This window comes from Calonectris borealis, chromosome 14, assembly GCF_964195595.1.
Source record: "Calonectris borealis chromosome 14, bCalBor7.hap1.2, whole genome shotgun sequence".
Lineage (NCBI taxonomy): Eukaryota > Metazoa > Chordata > Aves > Procellariiformes > Procellariidae > Calonectris > Calonectris borealis.
In genome coordinates, this window is record NC_134325.1 from 6,010,434 (window position 1) to 6,034,257 (window position 23,824).

The 23,824-nt window shown below is 37.0% G+C and overlaps 1 protein-coding gene across 2 annotated transcripts in view; it reads left to right on the top strand.

Annotated features, from left to right (window-relative positions):
- USH1C (USH1 protein network component harmonin) overlaps nt 1–23,824 on the top strand; it is a 52,058-nt gene extending 28,234 nt beyond the window's left edge. Inside the window, exons 15-22 of one of the 2 annotated variants that reach the window (XM_075163090.1) lie at nt 266–315; nt 3,153–3,305; nt 17,774–17,815; nt 18,125–18,178; nt 18,330–18,429; nt 19,825–19,934; nt 20,645–20,700; nt 22,456–23,824. In XM_075163090.1, the coding sequence (XP_075019191.1) occupies nt 266–315; nt 3,153–3,305; nt 17,774–17,815; nt 18,125–18,178; nt 18,330–18,429; nt 19,825–19,934; nt 20,645–20,700; nt 22,456–22,468 (578 nt within the window). In that variant the 3' untranslated portion in view covers nt 22,469–23,824. The remainder of the gene's footprint in view (nt 1–265; nt 316–3,152; nt 3,306–17,773; nt 17,816–18,124; nt 18,179–18,329; nt 18,430–19,824; nt 19,935–20,644; nt 20,701–22,455) is intronic. The other variant, XM_075163089.1, reaches the window with a different exon arrangement.

Sequence of the window (23,824 nt, forward strand, 5' to 3'; positions counted from 1 at the left end):
GTATGGTTCTGTATGAAGACTACTTGTTGCATTTGCTTTGCTTAACGTAAAATGTATATCAGTAAAATAAGGGTAACTTGTGACTAAATGTACTAGCACAATTGATCAAGAAGCTATCTAAGAACTTCTCATGTAATATTGAAACTTTGGTGTTGCGCCTTCAAATAAATCTTAATCAGTTACATGTATCAGCATGGATTGATCTGAATTTGAACCAGTCCTTGACTTTTCTTCAGAAAACAACTTTTCCTTTACCTTTTTGTAGCTTTTGGATGGTTTTATCGGTATGAAGGAAAATTTCCCACAATCCGCAAGGTACAAAGTTTGATATGTGAATTCGTTTGCTGTGCATTTCAATTTTCATTCCTCTTTTTTCTTCTCTGTTATTACTAGACATTCTTCATAATCAAATGCTGCTTTTTTTAACGTGCACAAATTAAGATGCGTTTGGGATGCATCTGCCTAGGAGTTTGTCCTTTTGAAAACATTAGACTTTTCAAGTCCTGCCAGCTGCAGTGGGAAGTGTATGTCAATACTTTGCAGAAGGTGTTCAGTACAGGTGGGCAGTGCGTGTCTTTATGTTCTCCAAAAGTCCTCAGAATAAGATATAAAAAAAAGTAGAGAGACAAAAATTCAATGGGAACCAAGTATGCAGTTCCCAATTATACCTTTGCAAATCTCCCAGTAAGAGGAGTGCTGAAGGCAAAAGACTTCTAAGCATGTACATCACACAGAATAAGCAAAAACAATTGAAAATCTTTAAGCTTGATAGAATACTTTTATATCTGTAGAGTTGCCGCTGAAGTATTGCAATTTCAAATTATTAGAGTTTCAAATAATACTTTATTCCTCTATTCCTAAAGCTGTTGCTTTATTCTCTTTTATTTATTTCAATGTATATTAGCCATATTAAATGTGTTTTGTGGTTGTGTTGTGTGTTTTGGTTTTTTTTTGTGGTGGCTGATGGTAATTAACTGGGGTAGAAGTGTCAAGGAGAGTTCATATGTCTAGCTCCTGAGAACTCAAAGTTTCTGAGAAGGTCAGGATTGTATCTGACAAGTGAAGTGTTTGTGTCACCGTTTAGGACTATTACTTTAACCTTCTGTGTGAACAGCAAACGTCTATTCTCCTTAATAGAGAATAGGAAATGATGGTACACTCCGATACCATTTTGTACTGCTAGCAACTGTAAGTCATCATGGATCTGTAACTTGTCTGAAAGTCAGTACAATTAGGATTTCTATCTGAGAAGTATAAATACATGTTATGAAAACTCAGTCTCTTCACACGAATAGGTGATCTTCTGTATTGCTGCTGTATTGCTGACAAAGATAGTTTAGAGAGCCTCCAAATACTTTTTCATATCGTAATGAAGATCTTACCCAGTTCCTGTTGAACTCTACTACACAGTGTGGACTAGAAGCTTGTAAAGATGTATTTTTAATCTTTCTCTTTTAGAAATATTTTTAAATCTGGAAGTGATGAATTTTCATCCTACTCCAAATTGCTAATTGCTTTTTTTGTTTTGTTTAAAACGAAAATTTCACTCTGTACTAAAAATGTCTTTAGTAGGAAGTAAACTGAATCCATGGGGAAAATGATTGGGAAGGATGACTCATCCTGTTGTATCTGAATGCAGGGAATGCAGCTAAGATTGTCTGATATATGTTCATATTCTGGAACACTTTGGCACGTGTACTGCTTAGTGTGCCTTTAAACTCAGTAATTTTTCAAATGTTGATACCTAGCAGGTTGACCTGCCAGATGTTACATTTAGTAGACAGTACTAAATATGTCTTCTAATTTATTAGAGGATAAGATACCAGCAATTGTTATTAAGGTACAAACTAATTAGCTTTGAATAAAACATGCCAACAGAATTATGTTTATGTTAAAACATTAGTGTGAAAAGCTACATTTTTTTTACTTAAACTTTTTAAAAATTTTTGTCTCTGAGGATTATTGATTTTTTTTTTTTCCCAACACCACCACCACTTAACCATGAAGCAATATTGGAACTGTACTCAGCAGTACAAAGTTCCAGTTAACCACTTGACTGGGAGAATTGACTTTTGTAGCTGCCAGGGAAAATGTCTGTTTTCCAAGGCTTTATTGTCAATATTATACGTAAAAGGTGGAAGGAAGACAAATAATGCTATGTAATGTGAAGGATGTTCATGCTTTGAATTCCCAAAACCACTATGAAAAGTCAGTAGCTGATGATAATGAGCAGAGCAAAATCAAACCCGAAGCTTAGCCTCTCTAGGCACTGCCCGTAATTGACAGTAAGTGGCCAGCTGCTCCTTCTTTTTACTTTTTGATGAATAAAAGGAGAACATGGGCTTTCGAATGTGAACTGGGTCCTACCACTACAAACGGAAGAGGGTAGCAGAAATGTGACATTGTTAAAATAGAAATAAGGAGCAGGATTTATTTCGAAGACAACAGGAGCAGAGGCTCCAAAAAGACTGTGTAGTTTTCTCCTTTGGTGCACTCTACATGTAAAATTTTAGGGTTGCTTTGTGCTGTATTAGTTCACTCACGTAGTAGACTTTAGCCAGTACTTGTAGGAGCTACTTGGTTTTTGTGATGCAGTGTTCTTTCCTGAGAGCAATTCGGTTTCTGCACTGATCTAAGCCTTTCCTTTGTAATTGCTTATTTCAGTTCTATTAAGGCATGCGATGCTTGTTTTTGGACATATGCATGAAGATGTTTTATGCATAGAATATTCACATCTACCTGAGCATCTGTCACCTGAAAGCAGTCAGTCTTGTATTTATATAAAAATGCCAGAACAGAGAGATGGCAAAGCAAGACTTAACCAAAACTGAATATTCAAAGTTTTGTAGTGGGCCTTTGTGCCCTAATGTTGTAACTTTGTGGAGGAGCAAAAAACTGTCTGATCTTGTCCTACTTACCTTAATGTGCACAGGCCCTCCAAATAAGGTATAATTTCCTGCAAATTGCTGGGGAAATGGACTTCAGATTTTTCTTTTGAAAGACCATGCCCATACTTGCACAGACTGTAATTAAATTTTCAAGGCAGGCACTCATGTACTGAGCTTGAAGTTTGCAATGTTTTTAGCTGATGTAAAGATCTGTTTAACTAAAAAAAAAAAGAAAAGAAAAACAAAACCATCAAAACTTCCCAGAAAGGGAAAGAGCGAAAGAAGTCCAAAAGTGACAGTCTATGTGAACAGAAGAAGAATAAAAAGGAAATGGAGTTTGAGCAAAAACTCGCCAAAGAGAAAGAAGGAATGTTGGAGAAAGAAAAACAACTGAAAATAAATCGTCTTGTGCAAGAGGTATGTTGTGTTCTCCTATCAAATGCAAAAGAAACAAAATGAGCTGAATCTTTACTGGAATTATCTTAGCAGGACACTTGTTTAATTATGTCGAAGATAGTGAAGTTTAAAAAAATTGCTGTTGCACTGCAAAACTCTTCCCAAGTTTGCTTGTTCCTACAGTCAGTTTTTGCCCAAATGAGGATACCTCTGCAGTTAATGAGTGTCCGTGTGTAGTGATGAATTTAATGAAAGACAGCAAAATAGGAAGTCATTCTCAAAAGCATAATTAATTTTAAAACTAATTTAAATGGCATTTCATACTTTTGAAACATACTTGTGTCGTAACTATACCTATAACCTTTTTTCATGCACTGATGTTATGGTTAAGGTATCTGAGACAGAACGAGAAGACCTGGAAGAATCAGAAAAGGTGCAGCACTGGGTGGAAAGACTTTGTCAGACACGGTTAGAACAGATTTCCTCTGTGGAGAATGAGTCTCCTGAGGTAAAATTCTGGCCTTTCTATATATTGCATGCTCTCTAAATAACTCGCTAGTTGTTTCCTAAAAGCAACAGGTTTTTACCAGAGAAAAATCTGTCTTCCTCTTTCCCTCTCAGCCTTCATTCTAAGAAGGGAAAAAAATGTCAGTTACTGATGAATTACAATCTATAGCATTTGTTGTTCTTATATTTTATGGATTTTTTTTTTTATTATTTTAATGAACTGGTTTTATTTTGTCCTTTTTAAGTATATTATCACCACAAAATTAACAATTTTATTGGCTCGTGAGCTGTTTGGGCTAGATGGGACATGATGCTACCAATAATAAAACTGGGACTAGAATTCCCAGCCATATTTTTTAGTATCCTATGCAAATAAGAACATCATTGATGATGAGCACTTGGATGCTTCCTTGTATTGCATGGAATAAAGGTATAGGTTAAGAAAATGACAAAAAGATAAGAAACTCCCAAAGAACAAGGTTCAGTTTTGTATTTTAAATAGGTCCCTTAAATGAAGGGAGTTGCAGACAGTGGTTGTGCCTTAAAGCCTGATGGTTCTAGATGTGATGCTTTCCCACCATCCTGCTGCTCTGGCTCTCTTCCAAGCACAGCTGCTTTCAAGAGGAACACTGCAATCTGTTGAACTCCCCTGGGATCCCCGAGGAATTGCAGCCACAAAGGGGATCCTTGGGGAACACTCTCGCATGAATTCCCTTCAGGTCAATGTGGAGCAGCTCTGAAAAAAGCAGCTGGTCTGTTCTTCTGGCCTGAGGCTCAGATCCATGTGGCTCTTCAGTGCAGGTCTCTAGGACAGTGGAATGATTATACTAAGTTTTCTCTCACTACCTAAATTTGGCTGCCTGTATTCTGCTAGATCTTTGTCCCTCTTACTTTGTAAAGTGAGAGGGAACATTATAGATTAAAATCACTGTTGTATTTCCAGAGCTCTACCCTGATTTAAGACAAGTACTCTGTGTTGTATTTGCTCCATCAATTCTTCTATTACGTTATATATAAATATTCTATTACAATTCTTCTACAAAACTACCCAGGCAGTTAAACTCATGTGAAACACAAAACCATAATGCTTCTGAGGGATAAATGCAGCTGAACAATATTCAGGTACTACAGGCTTGAACTGCTACTTGGATACAGGAGCCATCAAGATCTCTTTACGTCTGCCAAAGAAATACCTGCTTTTTAGTACGAAGGGGTGAGTATGGCAGATAAGGAGATCCCAAAGAATGTCAACAGAGATACCCACTTGAGGGAAGTATTGTCATATTAGACTAAGATGCATGTGTCTGTAGGACAGCTTATTATCTGTCATACTTCCTTAGCTGAGTCTACAAAATAGCAAAATGAAAGAGTATCAACTGGATTTACTTAAATACTTCAGTTGGATCACTGATGAAAGAAATGTTAGCAACTCCAACAGCGTATGTAGAATCCTTTTTCATGCACCCAAACTTACTTTTTGGGTGAGTTGCTCTTTATGTTCAAACTCTGGAGTTTGTTAGCCCCATGATGCTTCTGGTGTTGATTAACAGAAATTAGAGGGTCCAGAATCTCCTGAGGATCTGAGTTTCATAGCACCCTAAACTTTTTGTTTTGATAGCTGCTTAAGCTTACTTCCCCCTCTTGTATTAATATCTGGTTATGTTTACACCACACTTTAGCCCCTTTCCCTTTTTTAATGGCATGGAATTTCGGGGCCCATCTTTGATTACTTTCCTTTAATATAATCAACTTTGCAAGGAGCAATTCTTGCTTTCTCTTCATAAGACCTAGAGAGGCAAGAGTTGTGTTATTTATGATTTGTCCTATGATTTTACCTTCTGAAGACTCCATGAAGGTTTTTTTTGTTTGGTTTTGGTTTTTTTTGTTTGTTTTGTTTTTTTGTCATCCCTCCCTGCTGCAACAGCCAAGGCTACTGTCACAGCACTCCAATTTTCTTGTTTTTAAGCTGGAATCCCAGGGAGTGCTTTTAAAAAGGCTTTTGGAGAAAAAGTTTGTGAGTATTCTGTGTGGGAGAAGCCAAGAGCTTCCCGTGCAGGAGCAGTTAGGCTGAGTGATATTCTAGCGTTTGCCATTAATTTCTTCAGAGCTGTTGCAGGCAGATGAACTGTTAAGGCAGATTTCTGTTCTGTTGCACATAGTTGGCAAGTGGACGACCTTCCGCTTCTCCTTCTGCCACATCAATGCGGTGTTTTGCTGGTGGTCTGCAGCTTCATACCACAGATCTTGATGATATAAACTTAGATGAAGTTGACAAGCCTAAGCAACGTGTGGCGCCACCTCCGCCACCACCATCCACTGTTGCTCCAGCAGCATCAGCTCATCCACTTCCTGCATCAAATGTTCCACTTTCAAGAGGTCCAGCCCTGGCAGTAACACCAGCTTCCCAGGTGACCTCATGATCTGTTTGAATGCATGTGCTTCTACCATTCCCCTGCTGGCCTTCCTTCCCTGCTCCATCACCCACTTTATGCACTGGATCTACCCATCTGCCATATGCAATGTTAAAAGACGGAGTTAGATGGTTTCATTGTTTCATAGTAGTGAATTCAGTCCAGAGGTGGTTTTATTTTAATTTTTTTTAAATTTAAGTTGAGAGGGTTTTGCTGTCTCCTCCCTATGTATGTTGTAAGCCTGCCACATGTAGGTATCTTGGGCAGCATGTGTCAGTTAAAAAGGCAATTTGGACTTGAGTGTTTATTAAAAAAAAAAAAAAAGTGGCAGTCAACAGATTTAACTCATAGTTAAGTTTGAGAAAAATATCTGTGTAGTGAAAGTGACTTGTGAAGGTGTTTTAAATATGTCATCAAATTGCTTTGTAAGATGAGAAGAGTGGATGAACAAAATTAGCTTAAAATCAGAAGCTCAAACTTCTAAAACATCAACACAGTATAAATTACTGGTAAAATGCTTTTAAATGAATGAGAGTTGGTAATCAGGTTTTACTTTTTTTGGACACACAGGAGTTAGGAATTTCTTTGAGAAAATATTCTGACTTTCTCCTTATTACAATCTCAGTCCAAAAGAAGATCAAATATAAGAAATCTTGTGCCAGATCTCACTTTAGGAGAGAAATGGCAGCTGTTTCTTCATAATTCCCTTTGCTAAGCACTGTAGTGGGATCCATGTATGCATTTTTATGGCAAAAGATCCTTACTTCTTTCAAACAGCAGAAGACGATCCCGTATGGTCGTTGCTTTCCTACACGGCTTTGTGCATGGATTGACTGACTGCGTTGTTGGTTTTCATTTTTTTTGCATGTTTACTTGGAAGTACTAGGCTTTGCTTTTGCATGATTCTGGTTGGAGTGGGGAAGGATATGCAAATTAAACAGGGAAACTGGCAGATTATTTCTATGTGAATAATTGCCCTAATATGAACTATGAATCTCTTCTTATAAACTTAAGTAGACCTCTGATAGTGCTTGATCTATGTGGTTACATGTTTGAAGTGCCAAGAATATGCTAGATCCACTGAAATGGAGATGTCAGATGTTCTTATGGATAACAGGTTTTCCAAGGTATTTGCAAAATAAAAATGATGTGAAATGACACAAGTCATTTTTGTTCACAAGTGTGCAAAATACTAGCATTCAGAGGAGAAATACATTCTCCTAATGCTAATAGAAAATATTCAGATAAAAGAAGTAATATAGGAACTGCCATACTGGATCTGACCACAAACCCATATATTCCAATATATGTTTCTGGCAGTTTTTCAGTGCTAGGTATGTTAGAGAAAAGAGGTTAATAACTAAAGAAAAATTGGGCAACAACAACAAAAAAATAACCTAGCCTTCAAAAATAAGCCAGTTTTCACTGAATATAACTAGTGTATATGAGGAAAGAACTAAGCTCTTAGTAAAATATTAATACTGAGGCAAAGCTGCTTTGTTTATAAGTAGATAACCCAGTATTCCTGATGTGGTTTCAGACATGGAAGAAAAATCAGAATCTGGACAACTTATCCTTGCTGCTTTTTAAAAAGCCGGTTTTTAAAAACAAAAAAAAATTTTGTTGTTGTTTAAAAAAGATAAGCAGAAGCAGTGCGTTTATTTGACTTCAGCGATAAAAGGATAAAAGATCTTGTGTTTATGCCTGCTAAAGCCAAAAATAAGACAACTGGTGCTGTCCCATAAGTTTACTCTTCTAATATTACTCAAACTGGTAAATCTTCTCTATGTTGCTAAATTTTTTTTTTCCAAAATCTTTTAATTTCAAATTCAGCTCGAACAAATACCTGACAAAAGGAATGAAATCCTGTCAAATAAATTCTTGACAACTAACTATTAGAATATCTGGTATTAATTGATCTGTTTCTCAAAATTATTATTAGCTATATACTTTATATGGACCCAGTACTAAGTCTGTTACTGTTTAGGTTGTAAGAAACACCTCCCACGTCGGCAAAGTATCTTCTGTATCAAGCAATCCGCTGGTATGTTATGTACTGTTAATAATGACTGTAGTTTTATGAACTTCCCATGTAATGCCAATGTAAAGGAAATGTCAAGGGTTTGACTCTGCATGGCTAATTTATTTAAAATTCAGCACTTGCATTCGTGTGTGTGGATCCATTGCTGTGTTACAAGATACCTAATACCAGGTAGTGGAAGTGACTCCAAATGGTCTGAGGACTTCATATTTCAACACTTCAGGTCCATGTTTGCATGTTCTGTATGTCATGAGCATATTCTTTGTTCTTCTGTCAAGACAGACAAAAGGAGCTAGGACCAAACTATATTTTAAACATAATGGGTGCTAAGAAGCAAGCTTTCTTCTCAGAAGAACCAACATTTGTCTGATAACTCTTTGCACTGATTTTGATTCAGGATGGCCAGATGTCAGGTTTCTCTGTTCTAAGGCACTCTAGAAAAGTCTGTCTTTAAATTGTGCAACTCCCGGAGAAATCATCCAGTTCCAGTGCAACTTTAACAAGTTGATACCTGTGAACCTATGAGCCAGTTGATATCTGTGAACCTGTGAGCCAGTTCTTCTAAGATCAGAAAGCTTAGATATATTTTGTGGTGTGGAACAGTATTAGTTGAGGGATATCCACAGGGACTTTCAAAGATCTGGTTCCAAAACTTTTTTCTTAAATTACTTAAAAAAGGGGGAGAAAAAAAAAGACAAACAAAAAACACCCCAAAAATTCCCCTATTAAAAAAAAAAAAAGTGGCTTAACCAATTTGCTGGAAGCAATTCAAAGAATTTCAGAGGATACAGCTTGTACTATATGAATAATATCTGGAATACATCACATTTCCTATGAGAAACATTGACAAGAGTGTGCTGAGAGTTGCTGGGGTTAAGTCAGAAACTAAACCCACAGGGCTCAGTTTTGAACTCTTTTCTTGAATAAAACTATGCTTGACGTCAGTGGGAGTTTTGACTGAGTAAGAAGTGTACAGTTGGGTTAGTACGTGCTGGATGATGAGGTCTCAGATGCCTCTGGGTATCTGTACTTTATGTAGAGTCAAGGGTATGTAATTAGCGTAACTAACCCTTGCTCTTAAGTCAGGATAAGTTAACCTGAAATTCTTTATGGTAAACTGATCGCTGCAGTTCTGGTGAATTTAATCTTAAAAGATCTATTTAGTCATAGATTAATTAAAATCTCATTTCAGGTTCACTATGTTCTTGCACTCAACTTTAGCATTTTTTTTTCCCTGTAGTTTCTCATTCAATTCATTGCCTTTATGGGATAAATGCCAAAAGCAGGGATGAGATTTTTCCGTGATCTTGCTGGTGAAGTCAGTTTAGGGGAAAAAGCTACTATTTAGATGCAAGAGAAATTATGTTTTGGCTTGTTAACTTTGTAAGTCTTAAAATAATTCTGTAAGCCTTTTGTTGTATTAGTGTCATTAAACTCTTTACCATAAACTATTTCTATTGAGGCGTCTTGGTGAAATGATGGATTTGCGCAAATTACGTTGTGAATTGTAATTTTCTTAAATTAACCCCATAGCAACTTGCTCCAAGTCCACCTACCCAACGATGTCCAGGGGTACCAATAGTCTCTAAACCAGTCATGCTGCATCCTGACCCAAACTTTATGGTCAGGCCAACGATCAAATCAGAGGCCCTGGTAAGCCTTTTAATGTTCTTTTTCCGAGTGCTACAGTACTGTGGGATTTGTTGTTGACTTGTCCTCAAAGAATCAATGTTTGTCTTGTTTTCTGCTAACTAAAATTCATGTAGATTTTCAAATGATCACTAATGGTAAGCACTAAAAGAGTACTTTTCCATTTTTTTCATGATCTAAAAGTCACTTAATGACAATTTTTGTACTGAGGTGCATAATTCCAGCACGGTGTAGAGCCCTAGACTCTGTAGATCTTATTTTTCATTTATTCACAAGCTGGTTTGTATTTTTATAAATTCTGAATTCCTTTGTCAGAAATGAAATAGTAAAAATTAATTACACTGTATTTTTCCTTTGTGAATAGTCACGAACATACTTGAAATGTAAATATATAACTCATAATTTCATTTCCAGAGAAAAGAAGTTCATTGTTCTATCTTAGACTCCAGTATACTGGTCATGCAATGCTACTGCAAAGTTGACTCACAATCAAATTCTTTTTCTTATTTCTTTTCCATTTCTGTTTCAAATGTAAATGAAGAAAAAACCGTTAGGCTAAGTATTTTAGGACCAGACATATAGCATCTTTGGGAATTGTATTATATGAGGGAAGGTGAGCCAACGCTTACTGGAAAAAAAAAGAGAAATATTGCTTTGACAGGTGATAACTCCCGAACGATAGCCCTGAAAATTTATCTAAGATAGCTGATGGACCAATTAGTAGTATTTATTCTCGAGGGTCATCATGACTTATGCTGTTACAATTAGTTGTGTGTCTGTTAATATGCATGTGTGTGGACATATGTGTATATGTACATTTAAATGAGCAAGGCAGTGTATTGCAACATGTGAGCTTTCTAAGTGATGGAAAATATATCACACTTGCATTTCATTTATTTAATTACAAGCTTATGCTATATCTGATAATAAATGATGGGCACGATATTCCTAGCTGTCTTTCATTAAAGTGAGATGGATTTTTTTGTCATTTTCTGCTTTGATAAATCAGATACTCTTGTCCTTTATTTTCCCAGTTACAGTTTGAACAAATTTTAGTGATACTTAGTAACCAGTTTTCCCACAGACATAGTTGTCTTGAAACGTCTATATTATAAATAGATTGAAATGATAACTGAAAGCAGTTTTTATAAGTTGCTCAAGAGACGGCAGGTACACGAACTAAAAATAAATTCAGATCCCTCTAGTGTAGATATTTCCTTCAGTTGTATGCTTTGGAGCTTTCATTTTGATTGTGTTCAGTAATTCAGCATCTCTAAGCAATTTAAAATTCCTTAGGGGAGGAATGAACAGAGTAAAATCATAATCTGCAGTTAATATAATCTAGCTCTTGAAAATAAATGCCTGGTGTGCACATATAAACTAGTTTGCAAAATTGATAATACTTTTATGTGTAATCAGACAGTCTTGGTACAAATTGAAAATATTGCTTGTGTTTTTTGTTACTGACTGCTTGCAAAGTTTGAGAAATTGGCAATAAGATCCACCTCCATAGGGAAGTTTCTTATGATTTGTTATGCATGCATGCACGTTTTCCAAATCACAAGTCTGCTAAAATGTTTCAGATGTCTATTATCTTCATTCCCAAACTGCCTTATATTAGTTCAAAGATCACAATTTCAGTGGGAGCAGTATTCTGATAGGACTTTAGGAGAAACATTGATCTATAAATTGTTTTTGTAAACCTGTTACCTCTTACTTCCTTTTATGACAATGCAGTGAAGAGTATTCATCCTGGCTGCAATGAAGTCACAGTGGTATGTGGAGTGAGGCTTGCATGGATACCGAAGTAAAGAGGGAGGCTATTTCTATTAGTTAAAAAATGAAAAGGCCAGTGTATGACCAAACAGGGAAGGAGGTACCTGCCTATCTCCAGAAATGTATAAGAATTATAATTTGATTTCATGTAGAAGGAATGTTTTTTGGTTTTTTTCTGGGGGGAGGGGGTATGTCCTTATTTAAGTCAATGGTTCAGATACAGGACGGGTTCAGCTTCTCTTAGCGAAGGGAAGTATCACTAAAGGCAAAGTATCCTTTGCTACCATATTTCTTGTCTTGCTAGATTGCACACTGCAGAATAGCATGTCTTAATATGACATAATGCACATAATTTCTTCTACCTTGTTTTTATCTGAATTTAGCTGTCCTGAGTACCAAACTCTAGAAACTGATCTTGATGGATTTACTTGATTCAAAGAGCTAATCAAGTGAGCTTATACTCCAGCAATTCACTAGTAAAGAAGATGAAAAGCATGAATAAAATAAACATGCAAGAATGGGTAAAACCTTCCTGTTATCTGGAAGATAGTTGGGCCAGATAGAACAGTGAAGTCTCTGTTGTGACTTAAGTTGTCATATTAACTGAACTCAGGTCAGAATTCCCAGGTCTTTTAACAGTTCATGAAAATGAAATTGTTCTCACTTATAAATAGGGAAGTGATGGGTGAGGATTAAACCTTGAGTGTAGCCTTGAATGCCAAGGGCTGCTCTGGATCAAAATCAGTGTGAACTGTTTGTCTCTGCTGTACTAGAGTGAATTGGAATACACTCATGGCAAAGCTAATTAAATTTTGGCTCAGAGAACAGGAAGGGATTGTTATGATTTAGTGGTGGGGTTTTCAGAGAAGGAAAACCAACATGAATATTAGTCTCTGCTCTCCCAACTATCACAAGTATCCTGTTGTGTGAGTTAGAAGTCTTCGATGCACTTGCTGCTACTGAAGATTTTTCCTCCCTCACTCCTTTGTGGTTGGATGCAGCATTTCTGAAAGAAGGAATGAATATTTAAGCTTTCCTCTAATTTGCAAGGTTTGAAGCCTGATTCTGCAGGACTGCAGTCAAGAGACCTGAGACAGGTGCTTAGATACTCTGTGGTAAGATGTGTGATGATTGGAAATTTCAGTTATTATCGGCCATAGCTATACCAAAACCATCTGTGTTGAAAAGGAAATTAATCTTTTTTTCTAAGTAGCTAGAGAGGGGCCGAAGAGTTTTGCGGAAGATCTTCCCAGACTTGCCCAAAAGTCCTTCAAGACAAAAACTCAATCTTTGTATTAAATAAATACAGACCACAAATCTTTCATTAACTCAGGAATAGATATATTTTTCCAAGTAATGGTATGGCTATGGGACATTGATAGAATCAGTAGTGAAACTGATATATAGTCATTTGTTTTAAAGCAAATTGAGTTTGGAAATGTAAATACCATAGTTTAGGCTGTAGAAAGTTGTTCTGGTTTCAGAAGACTCAGATAGGTTACCTGATTTGATGCAGGGTTTTGAGTGGAGGCTGGAGAGGTGTGAGGAGTGTTTTGTATAAATATTTTTTTTTGGCCCATTTTATTTTCGAAAATTTTTGTAACTTAATAAGACGTTCTGTATTTTAAGTGATTCCAAACTACAGTGAACGATTTTGTTAATGCACTGAAACCGAAAGAAAAACGGAATCAATATGGGATTAAAATCATTGAAGCCCAATACAATAAAATAAAATCCAGCAGTTAATAATCAATATTGTGAATATTGATCAAAATTGTAGATCACTTGTAGATATCCAAACTGAAGCAAGACCACTCAGAAATTAGTCAATTAAATTCAGGAGGAATTTTTCTTTAAGTAGAAAGAATACTAGTAATTGGTATTTAGGTAATTGCTTCTTTTAGGATGAGCCCAAATACACATATCTTTTCTTTCAGCTTATCAACTTCATGAGGAATTTAATAATGGAATTCACCTTTCAGTATAGAAAATCCCTGGTAGGAGAGCAAATCTTAAATGTATAATATGTATTTATCATGACTTTTCAATATTTTGGAAATTATTTGTCTAGCATTTTGTCCATGTTTTTTTTCAATTATTTTTTCAAAAATCATGGAGAAGAGACCCCAGCACTGTTCTGCAGAAATTAGAGATAAAAGGAGTAATGGAAAGTATTTTTAAGAAATCTTGTGGTATGGAAATGTGCATTATTTATGTAGTTTCTCTAGTATTCTTTCCTCTCTGTATTCAGTACTATTTCACTCTGTGTGTTCTCTCATTTTGGGATGGTACAGGGAACAAGCACTAACAAGTGCAAGTGTGATTCAGTCCCTAGAGAAGCAAAAAAAGCAGTGAGATTATTTGTGAGTAGGTGATACTTATTTACAGCAAAAAGTTAATACCTGGCTTGGCAATTTTCTTTCTTTTGCAGCCACAAGAGATGTTTAAAAGGATGGTGGTTTACAATTCATCATTTAGACCTAACAAAAAACAAGTAAAATAACATTTTCCATGTTTTGTGTGGTACTTCTTTTTTTGACTGATCATAGATTTAAAACTTTCCCTTCTAATCCTGTTGCTCAGTTTCTAAAACAGAGGATGCAAGACAGCCCTAGTGCATGAAAACTGCCAGTCTTTGTGAACTTCCAGTGTGTGCCTGTGGCTCCTGCTAGTCTAGACAGAAGGAGAGGATAGTAAATCCTTCAGGTTGAACCATCTGTAACTACTTACTTATATGGTTAGTGCAATCTTAAAGATAGTTCAACGCTGATAACTGATCTGATACTGGCAAATTTTTTTTTTTATCTATATTCCTAAGGTTTCCTTGTTTCTTTTAGTCTCCAGTTGCAATGTTTTCAGTAATAAAATATTTTCTCAGTTTAACAAATAGAGCTATTATCGTAACATAATTATTGGTAGGAAATCAGAGGAACTAGTGGTGGAAAGCACTTATTCATATAGCCTTTCTGTATTGTGTAGGATTTTTCTGCTGTATTACTACTTTTATTGCTTTCCTCTGTCATAGTGATGAAGTTTTCATCTCTTCCTCTTCGGTTGACTGGTGGTTCAATAGATCGTCATTTGAAGAAGTGAACTTTGTGCTTAACTTCTCTACTGCTGTTAAATGTGCCAGTTTCTGTGCAAAACACCTTTGAAGTTAGATGCATTGTCATGTTATACAAAAATGTTGGCGCAGAGTTGTGAGCTCACAGCGTGATCTGTTGAGTGGTAAACCATTAAGATTAATGATTAATTTTTTCTTCTTTTGATCAGTTTCAATCTAGATCTAGAACGGAAAACTGGATTTGACTGAGATAAATCAAACTTTGAGATTGTTCAGTTGCCATTGAATGTTAGCACGTTCTGTATACATAACAGTTGTGTACTCAGCAAATGTGTTTTTTGGAAAATTTTGTTATATCTGGTCATGGGTTTCTCTTTCAATTCTTTTTTTGTTTATTTCGGTCAGGTCTTAATTGCTGTTGACTATTGATGCTATAAACTTCAGTGAGCAGTACCGTTGGCTTAGGTGCTTGTGTTTTGGTTTTGGGGTTTTTTTTCTTTTTTTAAGTAGTAACTTTACCTTTCATCCAGAAGTCCAGACAGGTAGATGTTTCAGTGCAATCAAACATTTTAATGCTCCAGATTCTACTTATGTTCAGTCCTATGAGTGTTATTGTAAGTCAAGAAAGCATTAGATATGGAGTGTGCTCTCTGCTCTCCGAATTTGTGATGCCCATTTCTGGGAAGATTTGTTACAGTTCAGTAGATGTCTTCATTGTATCATAGCTGTATTTGTACATTATTGGATCCAGATCGTATCATTTGTTTGCTTGCAGGTTTTTTGTTGTGGGGTTTAGGGGTGTTTTTCCTGTTTAAAAAAATGTTTTCCCAAGAAAACTTTCTTCAAGGGCAACATCTGTTTTTCATGAGGGCGACGTGGGACAAAGAGTTCAATGACTTCCTTTAGATTACATAATGAATGACTTGGCTGAGATTGGAGTTCTTTGCTCCAAGACCAGAGATGTCTACTTCAGCCATGATTCCAAAGGTCAATACAAATTCAGCTATTCAAACTATTAGTTGTTTAGGTAGCTATCATTGTAAAATGTTTCTCTTACAGTTTTAGTAAAACTATTCATAATATTAATACACTTTGTGAATGAATGAGTGATTGGGTTTTTTCCCCTGGGATGAAATTCTACCCTCGCTGAAATCTGTGATCAAATTCCCGTTTATTTAGTTCCTCAAAGTTAGCAGTTAACAAATGTAATGCAACCCATACTAATTTAAATGCTAAATAAGGTCTGTCATGTTCTTATTCCCAAAAGATGCTTTTAATAGATATTTCCCTACGAATATTTCCCTACTCCACTTGTGGCAGTAAGCAAAAGTTCTGCAGTTGTGCCCTGAAGATTTAGCTCTCTGGAGCCTGGGGAGACAAAGTCATGCTTCAACCCTTGCAAATATTTCTTCTGTCTCAGAAGAACACAGAATGAGGACTTGATTTGCTTAAGTTGGTCTTCTGATCTCAGGGAAAAGGTGAAGAGAGAGGCAGCCTGCAGGAAAGCCACGGTTCACACTGTACGATTCAGTATGCCTGCGTGTAATGACTGCCAGTCCACGCAAGAGTCATCAGCACCACTGTTGCATGGTCTGTATAAGGTGGTAAAACAAATGGGCAGTGCTGTTGTACATTTGAGGGTCTGCTAATGCACAGCTGTGTAGTAGTGCTCACTGACTTTGTCAGAGGCAGTGGTGGTAAGGATGAGATCTGACCCCAGAGGATCATTCATAGTCATGTCAAAATCAGGCAACTGAGAGAGATGATAAAGATGATAAGAGGAGGAGGCATTAGTGTTTTCTGCTGCAACTTTGTCCTTTAACAGCCAGCCCTTAAAAGATACCAGAGGAACCTTAAGCTGTGCATTTGATTTATAAGTGGAAAAAGGGTTAGCTGAGTCTGAAAGTAGAATAGACTTTGTCATCAGATGGATCCAGTAGAAAAGAGGGCAATAATGAATATATCAAGCTTGATCACGTACTGAACTGCTGGTCTGTGTCAGCTGCTGGCTTGCCTGCTGTGTCAGCAAGGGGTTGTGTGGTTCTGCATTGTTCCCACATCCCCAGGTTATTGCAGCTTGAAGCTGCAAGAGTGATACAGCATTTAGGTGCCTCAGTAAAGATTTCTGTTAAGTCCTGAAGTCCTTACTTTAACATGCAGGGTAAGTGCAGAGTTTTTTATAAATCTCCAGCATTGCCCATACAGTCTCACCCGCTAACTGCTAATGCTCCTCAAGAAACCACCACTCAAACACCATTGATTCCTGATTGCTGACTCGGGAACTTTCATCTTTGTGGAAAAGGTAACTCCCGCTTTTTCCCTGCAGTGTTGGTCTGACAAGAGTAATTCACTAGGTTTCGAAAGTTTAAGAAGGAGTGGGTCCTCTCAAAGCTTAAATCTTGCTCTACCTAACTGCAATATTATCTTCCCCATTTTAGAATTTCAGACACTCCCTGCCAAAACTTTTAAATCCTCCACAGAATGATATGAAAACAAAATCGGTTGTTGTTCTGCATTCGCTTGGGGTATGGAGCCAACTTCCTGAAACTCTGTGGAAAGGAGGAGAGAAGGGGGCTAGAAGAGCTCCTACAACCCAGACGCTGTGGAGTAGTGTTGCTGACAGGCAAATTGGAGCCTGTCACTTTTGCCTGTGTTAGATAGCACCCAACATGGTGATAGTCCCAAGAAACATTGCTCAGAAGAGTGTGGCAGAACATACCTGCCCATGATGCTTTCAAGATTTGTTTCTGTTCTGTCAGGTGTAGAGAGGAATTGTGGAGGTGACAGAGCGGTAATCTATTCCTCAAAACTGCTCCATAGTATGACCAGTTCAAACTGCTGATCTGTCATAAGGTTTCGAAATGTCTTCTGACTGTCAGGACGGACTTTTTGCTGCCTTTCTGTGCTTTTCTCCATTTACTGTCGTCTTTCATAGCTTACAGAATTATATGTTCTCTCACTAATAAATAAAATGGAGTTTGTGTGTTAAGTGTGTGCATGGGCCTGATGTTTTTACAATTAAGTATTGTCTTGTTCTCAGGGCTTCCAGAAATACTTGGAAGATTTTGATCCATATTCAATGGTAAGGAGAGAATTCAAATATGTCTCACTGTTTAATATGAAATACACTGGAAAAAACACATCCTTGATTTTGAGGGTTGGGAGGGGGTAAGATTCTTGCTTGTTGGTTTGTCGGGGCTTGTGTATTTGTCTTTTCCAGTCATGTTGAAAAGGAGCTTTCTTACAGGAAAAGATGATCTGGTGTTCTGATCTTCCTCTAACACTATTTTGGAGGAGGGGGAGGTCCCTTTTCTCCCATAAACTACATAGATCAGCCTGATTGTTTTGTGTTTCCAAGGTGGAAATGACTAATCATTCTATCTTTTCATAGTTTACCCCAGAGCAGATTATGGGAAAAGATGTACGGCTATTAAGAATTAAAAAGGTAAATACTATATTATTTGATTGGTCAATATTTAAAGGGTTCATGTAAGCATTTAATGTACAGTCCCATTTACTAGGAAAAAGGAAAGATTAAGCTCCTATTGATGGCAAAAATTAACAGCCTTTTCTGAACTAAAACTCTTTTTTAATAGGAAGGATCATTAGATCTTGCAGTCGAGGGAGGAATTGATTCTCCAATCGGAAAGATAGTCGTGTCTGCCATCTATGAGGGTGGTGCTGCAGACAAACATGGTGAGTAACAATGGGGAATTTGAATGCTGCTGCAAAGTGGCTCCTTACGCTGGCTCAGTTGTTGGTTGACTTCATAGCTATGCCTAGCACTGAGAGGCAAACTTAAATTGACCAAGGCAGCCAAATTCTGTCTCAGCTCTAAGGGCAGATCAGGGAGAGGCTCATGGTTTGAAGGGTGCTGCTTAAATTAATAATTATGTAAAATTTATAGATAGTGTTTAAGAAGAAATGGTCACTGCTGCTGTATTTTTATCATTACAGAATTTTCAATAATGTGGCCTGAAAATGTAGAGCCGTTCTCTTAATAAGGACTCCCCTTTTTCCAGTCTGATATTAAAAAAAAAAAAAAAACAAACCACCCAACACCTGATTCTCTGGTGTATTCTGTTAATTAAGGAAAGCAGAATATGGTCTCCATTATTTCACAGTTTCCAAGCAATGACATTTGTAGTACTTCGATGTGCAAAGCAATTACCTGACCATGGCTACACTATACTGCTTAGTTTTGTTCTTAATGCTACTTTTGATAGTAATTTGTTTCATAAAACACCTGGCTTTACTCCCAAAATCCCACTAAAGGCCAGAGCCTTCTGGCTAACAGCTTAGCTCTCTGGAAGGCACAAGAACATGCATACCAACACATCCAGGCTTTGCTCCTGGTGTCCAGTATCTCTCATCCTTTGCTTGAGAACTCTGGCAGTGACCAGGTGAACGGACAGGACAATATCTCCTTACGTGGTCTTTGCTGACTTTGTCCCAACCTGCACCTAAGTTCAAGTCACTCTTGTTGTGAAAACATCTCAGCCATTTAAACTCTCAAGTACTCTGTTTCTCTTTGACTCTTCACTGTGCTGAGGGTCTCTTATAGCTAAGGCTGTCACCCTAATATCTGTGTTTTCCCCTCTTCAAATCTAGTCCCAGTTAGCTGATTGTATTTCATTCCAGATTAGCAAGCCAAAATCAGTTCTAAGGACTAAACATGACACATGTTCTTGCAAAGGAATGACAGTCCTGCAAACCCTTGACAAATGCTACTTATACCTTCATGTCTTTAAGCAATGCTGCCATTTTCATAGTAGTAACAGCCTACAATTAACGATGGTTTGTAAGCTGTATAGATGGATTACCCAGACAGGCAAAATGCTACTACAGAAAATCTTATTGAACTAGTTTCTTACTGGTCATAATCAATAAGCGATTAGGGTGGCTTTTCCATGCCTAAAAACGCTTTTTGCCCGTAGCACACTTTCTTGTCTATGTCAATTTTTAGTGTAGGCCTTCACATCTATTGAAGACACTTTTCGTTATACTCAGTACTGCATAAATATGGGACAGAAAAGACTCACAAAATTTTTTTGCTTATGTGTATGTATACCCTATTGGTCTTTTCACCAGGAGGCATAGTGAAAGGGGATGAAATACTAGCTGTAAATGGCAAGATATTAATTGACAGCAGGCTGGCAGAAGCACAGGCAACTCTAGCAAAAGCTTGGAACATGGGTGGGGTAAGTAACCTGGAATACTTCTTCATTCTACCTACAATGCTCATATAAGGTATACTTTTCTTACATGACATTGTCACATCAATACAAGTAAGGTTGCAAACATCAGAAGTAACAGGTATGCCATGTACTGCCAAAGTGAGCTGAAATCTGCAGATGATACTGGTATATCACATCTCTGAAAATCATGCATGTAATGTACCGTGAAAGTTCATGGCATTTAGCCACATGTCAGGATTGGTATTTAAACACATTACATTGAGTGTTTATAGTACATTTATCTGTAGAATCTCTCTTTGATATTGAAAATGACTTGCAAGCTGATTGCAATTTTATGATGATAGCTTATCTTATCTTTGATTTCTTAATGTACAAGTAACACTGCACTTCAGCTACAGTGAGTGTTTTCTCAGCAAGAACTGTATTAATTGCTAAGATGACCAAATACGGGATGATTCTTAGAATAATTATTTTTAAAAGCTTGTTGCAAGACCAGCAGATTTTTCTTTAATTTCAGGATACAAATTTAACAGCTCAATCTTGAAATGGTCTTCCTATAGAAGTCTTTAATAGAGATCTTTCTGCTGCTCCCTGTGGTTTTCCAGGAATAGATTGCCCTCCTGATTCTCTATCTGATATTCCATGGTGGTCCAATAACCATCTCTAAAAGCAGTATTTAGCAACACATGTTTGCCTGTGCATTTCTTTTTCAGGATTGGATTGACTTAGTCATTGCGGCATCACCTCCAAAGGAATACGATGATGAAATGTAAGTGCATAAGCTTTCTTTCCCTGGGGATTAAACGGCTAGTCTATACAGTTGCTTTTTTTATTGGACGTATTTCAAGTATTTGCTTCTTGTGGACTACATAACCTTTTGCATCACATGGTTGCTAATTTCATAGTTATAAGTAGCTATCATGCATTACAGCAGTGGTTCCCAGACTTTTCAAAATGGTGATTCTCAGAACTGCTTGTACGTGACTACACACTCATACTTTCGGTTTAAAGTTTGAGGATTTTTGGGTGGTTTTGGTTTTTTTCAGAAATTACTTACTTCAGTCTGGATCATTTACTGTGGTTCCATGGATCATAATTTAGGGAAACAAATGCCCATACGCATTCTTCATCACAACCAGACATTTAATTCTGTTTTGTGGGGTTTTTTAATTAAATTGCAGTTACTATCCTTGTCTAAACCAACCTAAGTGTAAAATTTTCAAAAGAGCTAAGTGATTTGGGTGTCTTGGCAATTTGTGATGTTCAGAGTCCTTTTTTTAAAGATAATCAGCATAGGTGTGAAACAGAAGAATCCATGGCTTAAAGTGTGATAGAGGTATTGAGTCGATACAACTTGCTTTACTTTGAACAAACAGTTTCAAAAGCAAGACCAATGTTTCCTAGCTAGGAAAAGATTTGAAGATACCCTTACTACCAAGTAAAATGGCAGAGGAAAGTTTCGTAGTCACTGTTAACCTGGACTCTTGTTCTAGGTAGAATACTAGAGTTTTAGTTGCTATAAATCAGTATAGTTTTACTGGCTAACACCAACTGAAGATTGCCGTAAAATTGTATTTAATATCCGTGCATAAACTGACAAGCAAGGAAATAACTGTCACTTAATTTTTTGTTTTCATATCCTGTATATTTAGCCCTACTATTCCCTCATCAACAGTCAGTCCCAACACACACAGAAAGGTTTTTGAAGGCAGTGCACCTGTGTACAGACAAGGGTATCTCCTGCAGCTGTAGCCACTGCAGTGTTCCCTCATGGTGAATAGCCAGACCTGGGTTAACAGGACTGTCTGTTGTGAGGCTGCGTTATTTTTTCAGCATGTGCCTGTCTGTGCATTGCATGCCACGCTTGCTTTTGTCCCTGGCATGCTGGAGTGTTCTTTGGGCTTTTGCCATGCTTGTCCTACTAAAATATAAGTATTTAGTTTCTACTTCATAATATACCTTAGAGGTCCTCTGCAGAATTGGTTTATCATCTGCCAGACTATAAAATACATAGGCCCTGCCTAAACAAGTAGGATTAACCTAATTTTTTTCCCTTATCTGTGGACCACTGCTGTGGCTGTGAATTCATAAGTGTATAAGTAACTACAAATTACTTCCTTGTTAAGGCTTGTCCAAAGAACAAGTTTCCATTGTATTATATGACAGTGTGCCTGTAAACAAGTATTCATGACTGTTTGGTTTTCACTGAAGTTTGCCTGTGTTAATTTGTCACTGTACAATGGGTTTGTCCTGAAATTATCCTTGTGTCACAAACTCAGTTTACTGTGTATGGTTTCTCTATGCTGTAATTACTATAAGTACAGTCATCGAACTCTGGAAGAACCAAGGTAAGATTTCTTGTTGCATGTGGGTATTTGTGGTCTTCTCTATTATTATTTACAATACAAATCAAAATGGCTCAACTGAGAACCAGTTATATAAAATTGTGCTTACCAGAAAGACTAAAAATTGCACTACAGCTAACAGCATCTGTTTCACTGTCTCTCTTTCTTTTTCTCTGCAGGACATTTTTTTAAAGGCGGCTACACTGGAGAAATGAAGTCTTTCCCCTGCAGAAACCTGCTGCTCTGTAAATTAATAGGAAATCAATAAAAACATGAAATGCATCTTTATTTGAAAGAAATGTGAGCAATCAGACCTGTAAACTGAACTAGAGACTTCAGATTCTTCAGGTAATTTGAGTAATTTCAAATCATTCTATAGACACACAGCAAGAAATTTTCGCAAGATCATTGAGAAGGACTGCCAGTGAGTATAGTTTGGTCTGTGAGAACTCAATCTGTTTTTTGCTATTTTGGGGGGCCAAATTTTGAAAATTATCTTCCAATTTTCCTGGAAATAGACACCAAAATGACAAACGAAGATAGAACACAGATGTCTGTTCCCACATGCAACGCTTGTGACTACATGTTCACAGGCCAGTTTGGGTGCGAAAAGGATTATATTTTTACTCCATACATAGTGATTTTCCATGGGGAAATGGGAATGTATATAGGTAACTTCTGTTCTCACTCATATTTTTGTAGCTCTCCTAATGTCCATTTCTGTTGTTCAGTTGTGAGTTGTTTTGAGTATAAAAACCTGCCGGTGGAAGAACCGGTAATACCAGGAGTGCTAGCATTATAAGGAATAATTTTGGTGATGCTTATACAGTATAAACAATCTTCTCTACCAGCAAAGTAAATAGCTAGCAAGTAGTCCAGATAAAATCATTATGTGTAGTCACAGTTATACTACCAAGTATTTGTATTGGTGGCAAAAACTACTCCCTTACGTAGTCATGGGTGGAAAATTTGGGTGTGATGCACAGTCTGCAGTTATGTACTTTGTTCTCAGTGAGGCTATATATGTGACTAAACTGTGCAGCAGCTCACTAAGTGTAACATTTCGTTCTTGGTGACTATATGTCTTCTGTTTAAGTAAATTCCTCAAGACCATAAAATCTATACTAACCTGGCTTTAAATAAGTACGATTACAGTTGTAGACTTAGTAATTTCTTTATATTATCAAGATATCTCCTTAGAAATGTCATTGTCTTCCTTCCTTCCTTGTATCTGCCAGTTTGTATTCTCTTTTTCGTATTGTGTTAAGATTTTTCTTACCTGGACTAATGAGAGCCAGTTTATAGTTCTTTGGCGTATCAAATTCCCGCAGAAGTCTTGCCTTTTCAAGCTTTGGAAACCCTTTCTGTAACACAGAAAATAGCAATTACGTTCCTGAGAACTCTGTACTTATACGGAGATGATTAATTATGTTGACTTTCTTCATTTGCATTATTGTTCCAGCATGCCAATTAATGTGTCTGGCAGGGTACACATGTTAGAATGTTTAAAAATTTAAATCCAGAAATAAAATTGCACCTGCAAAATGG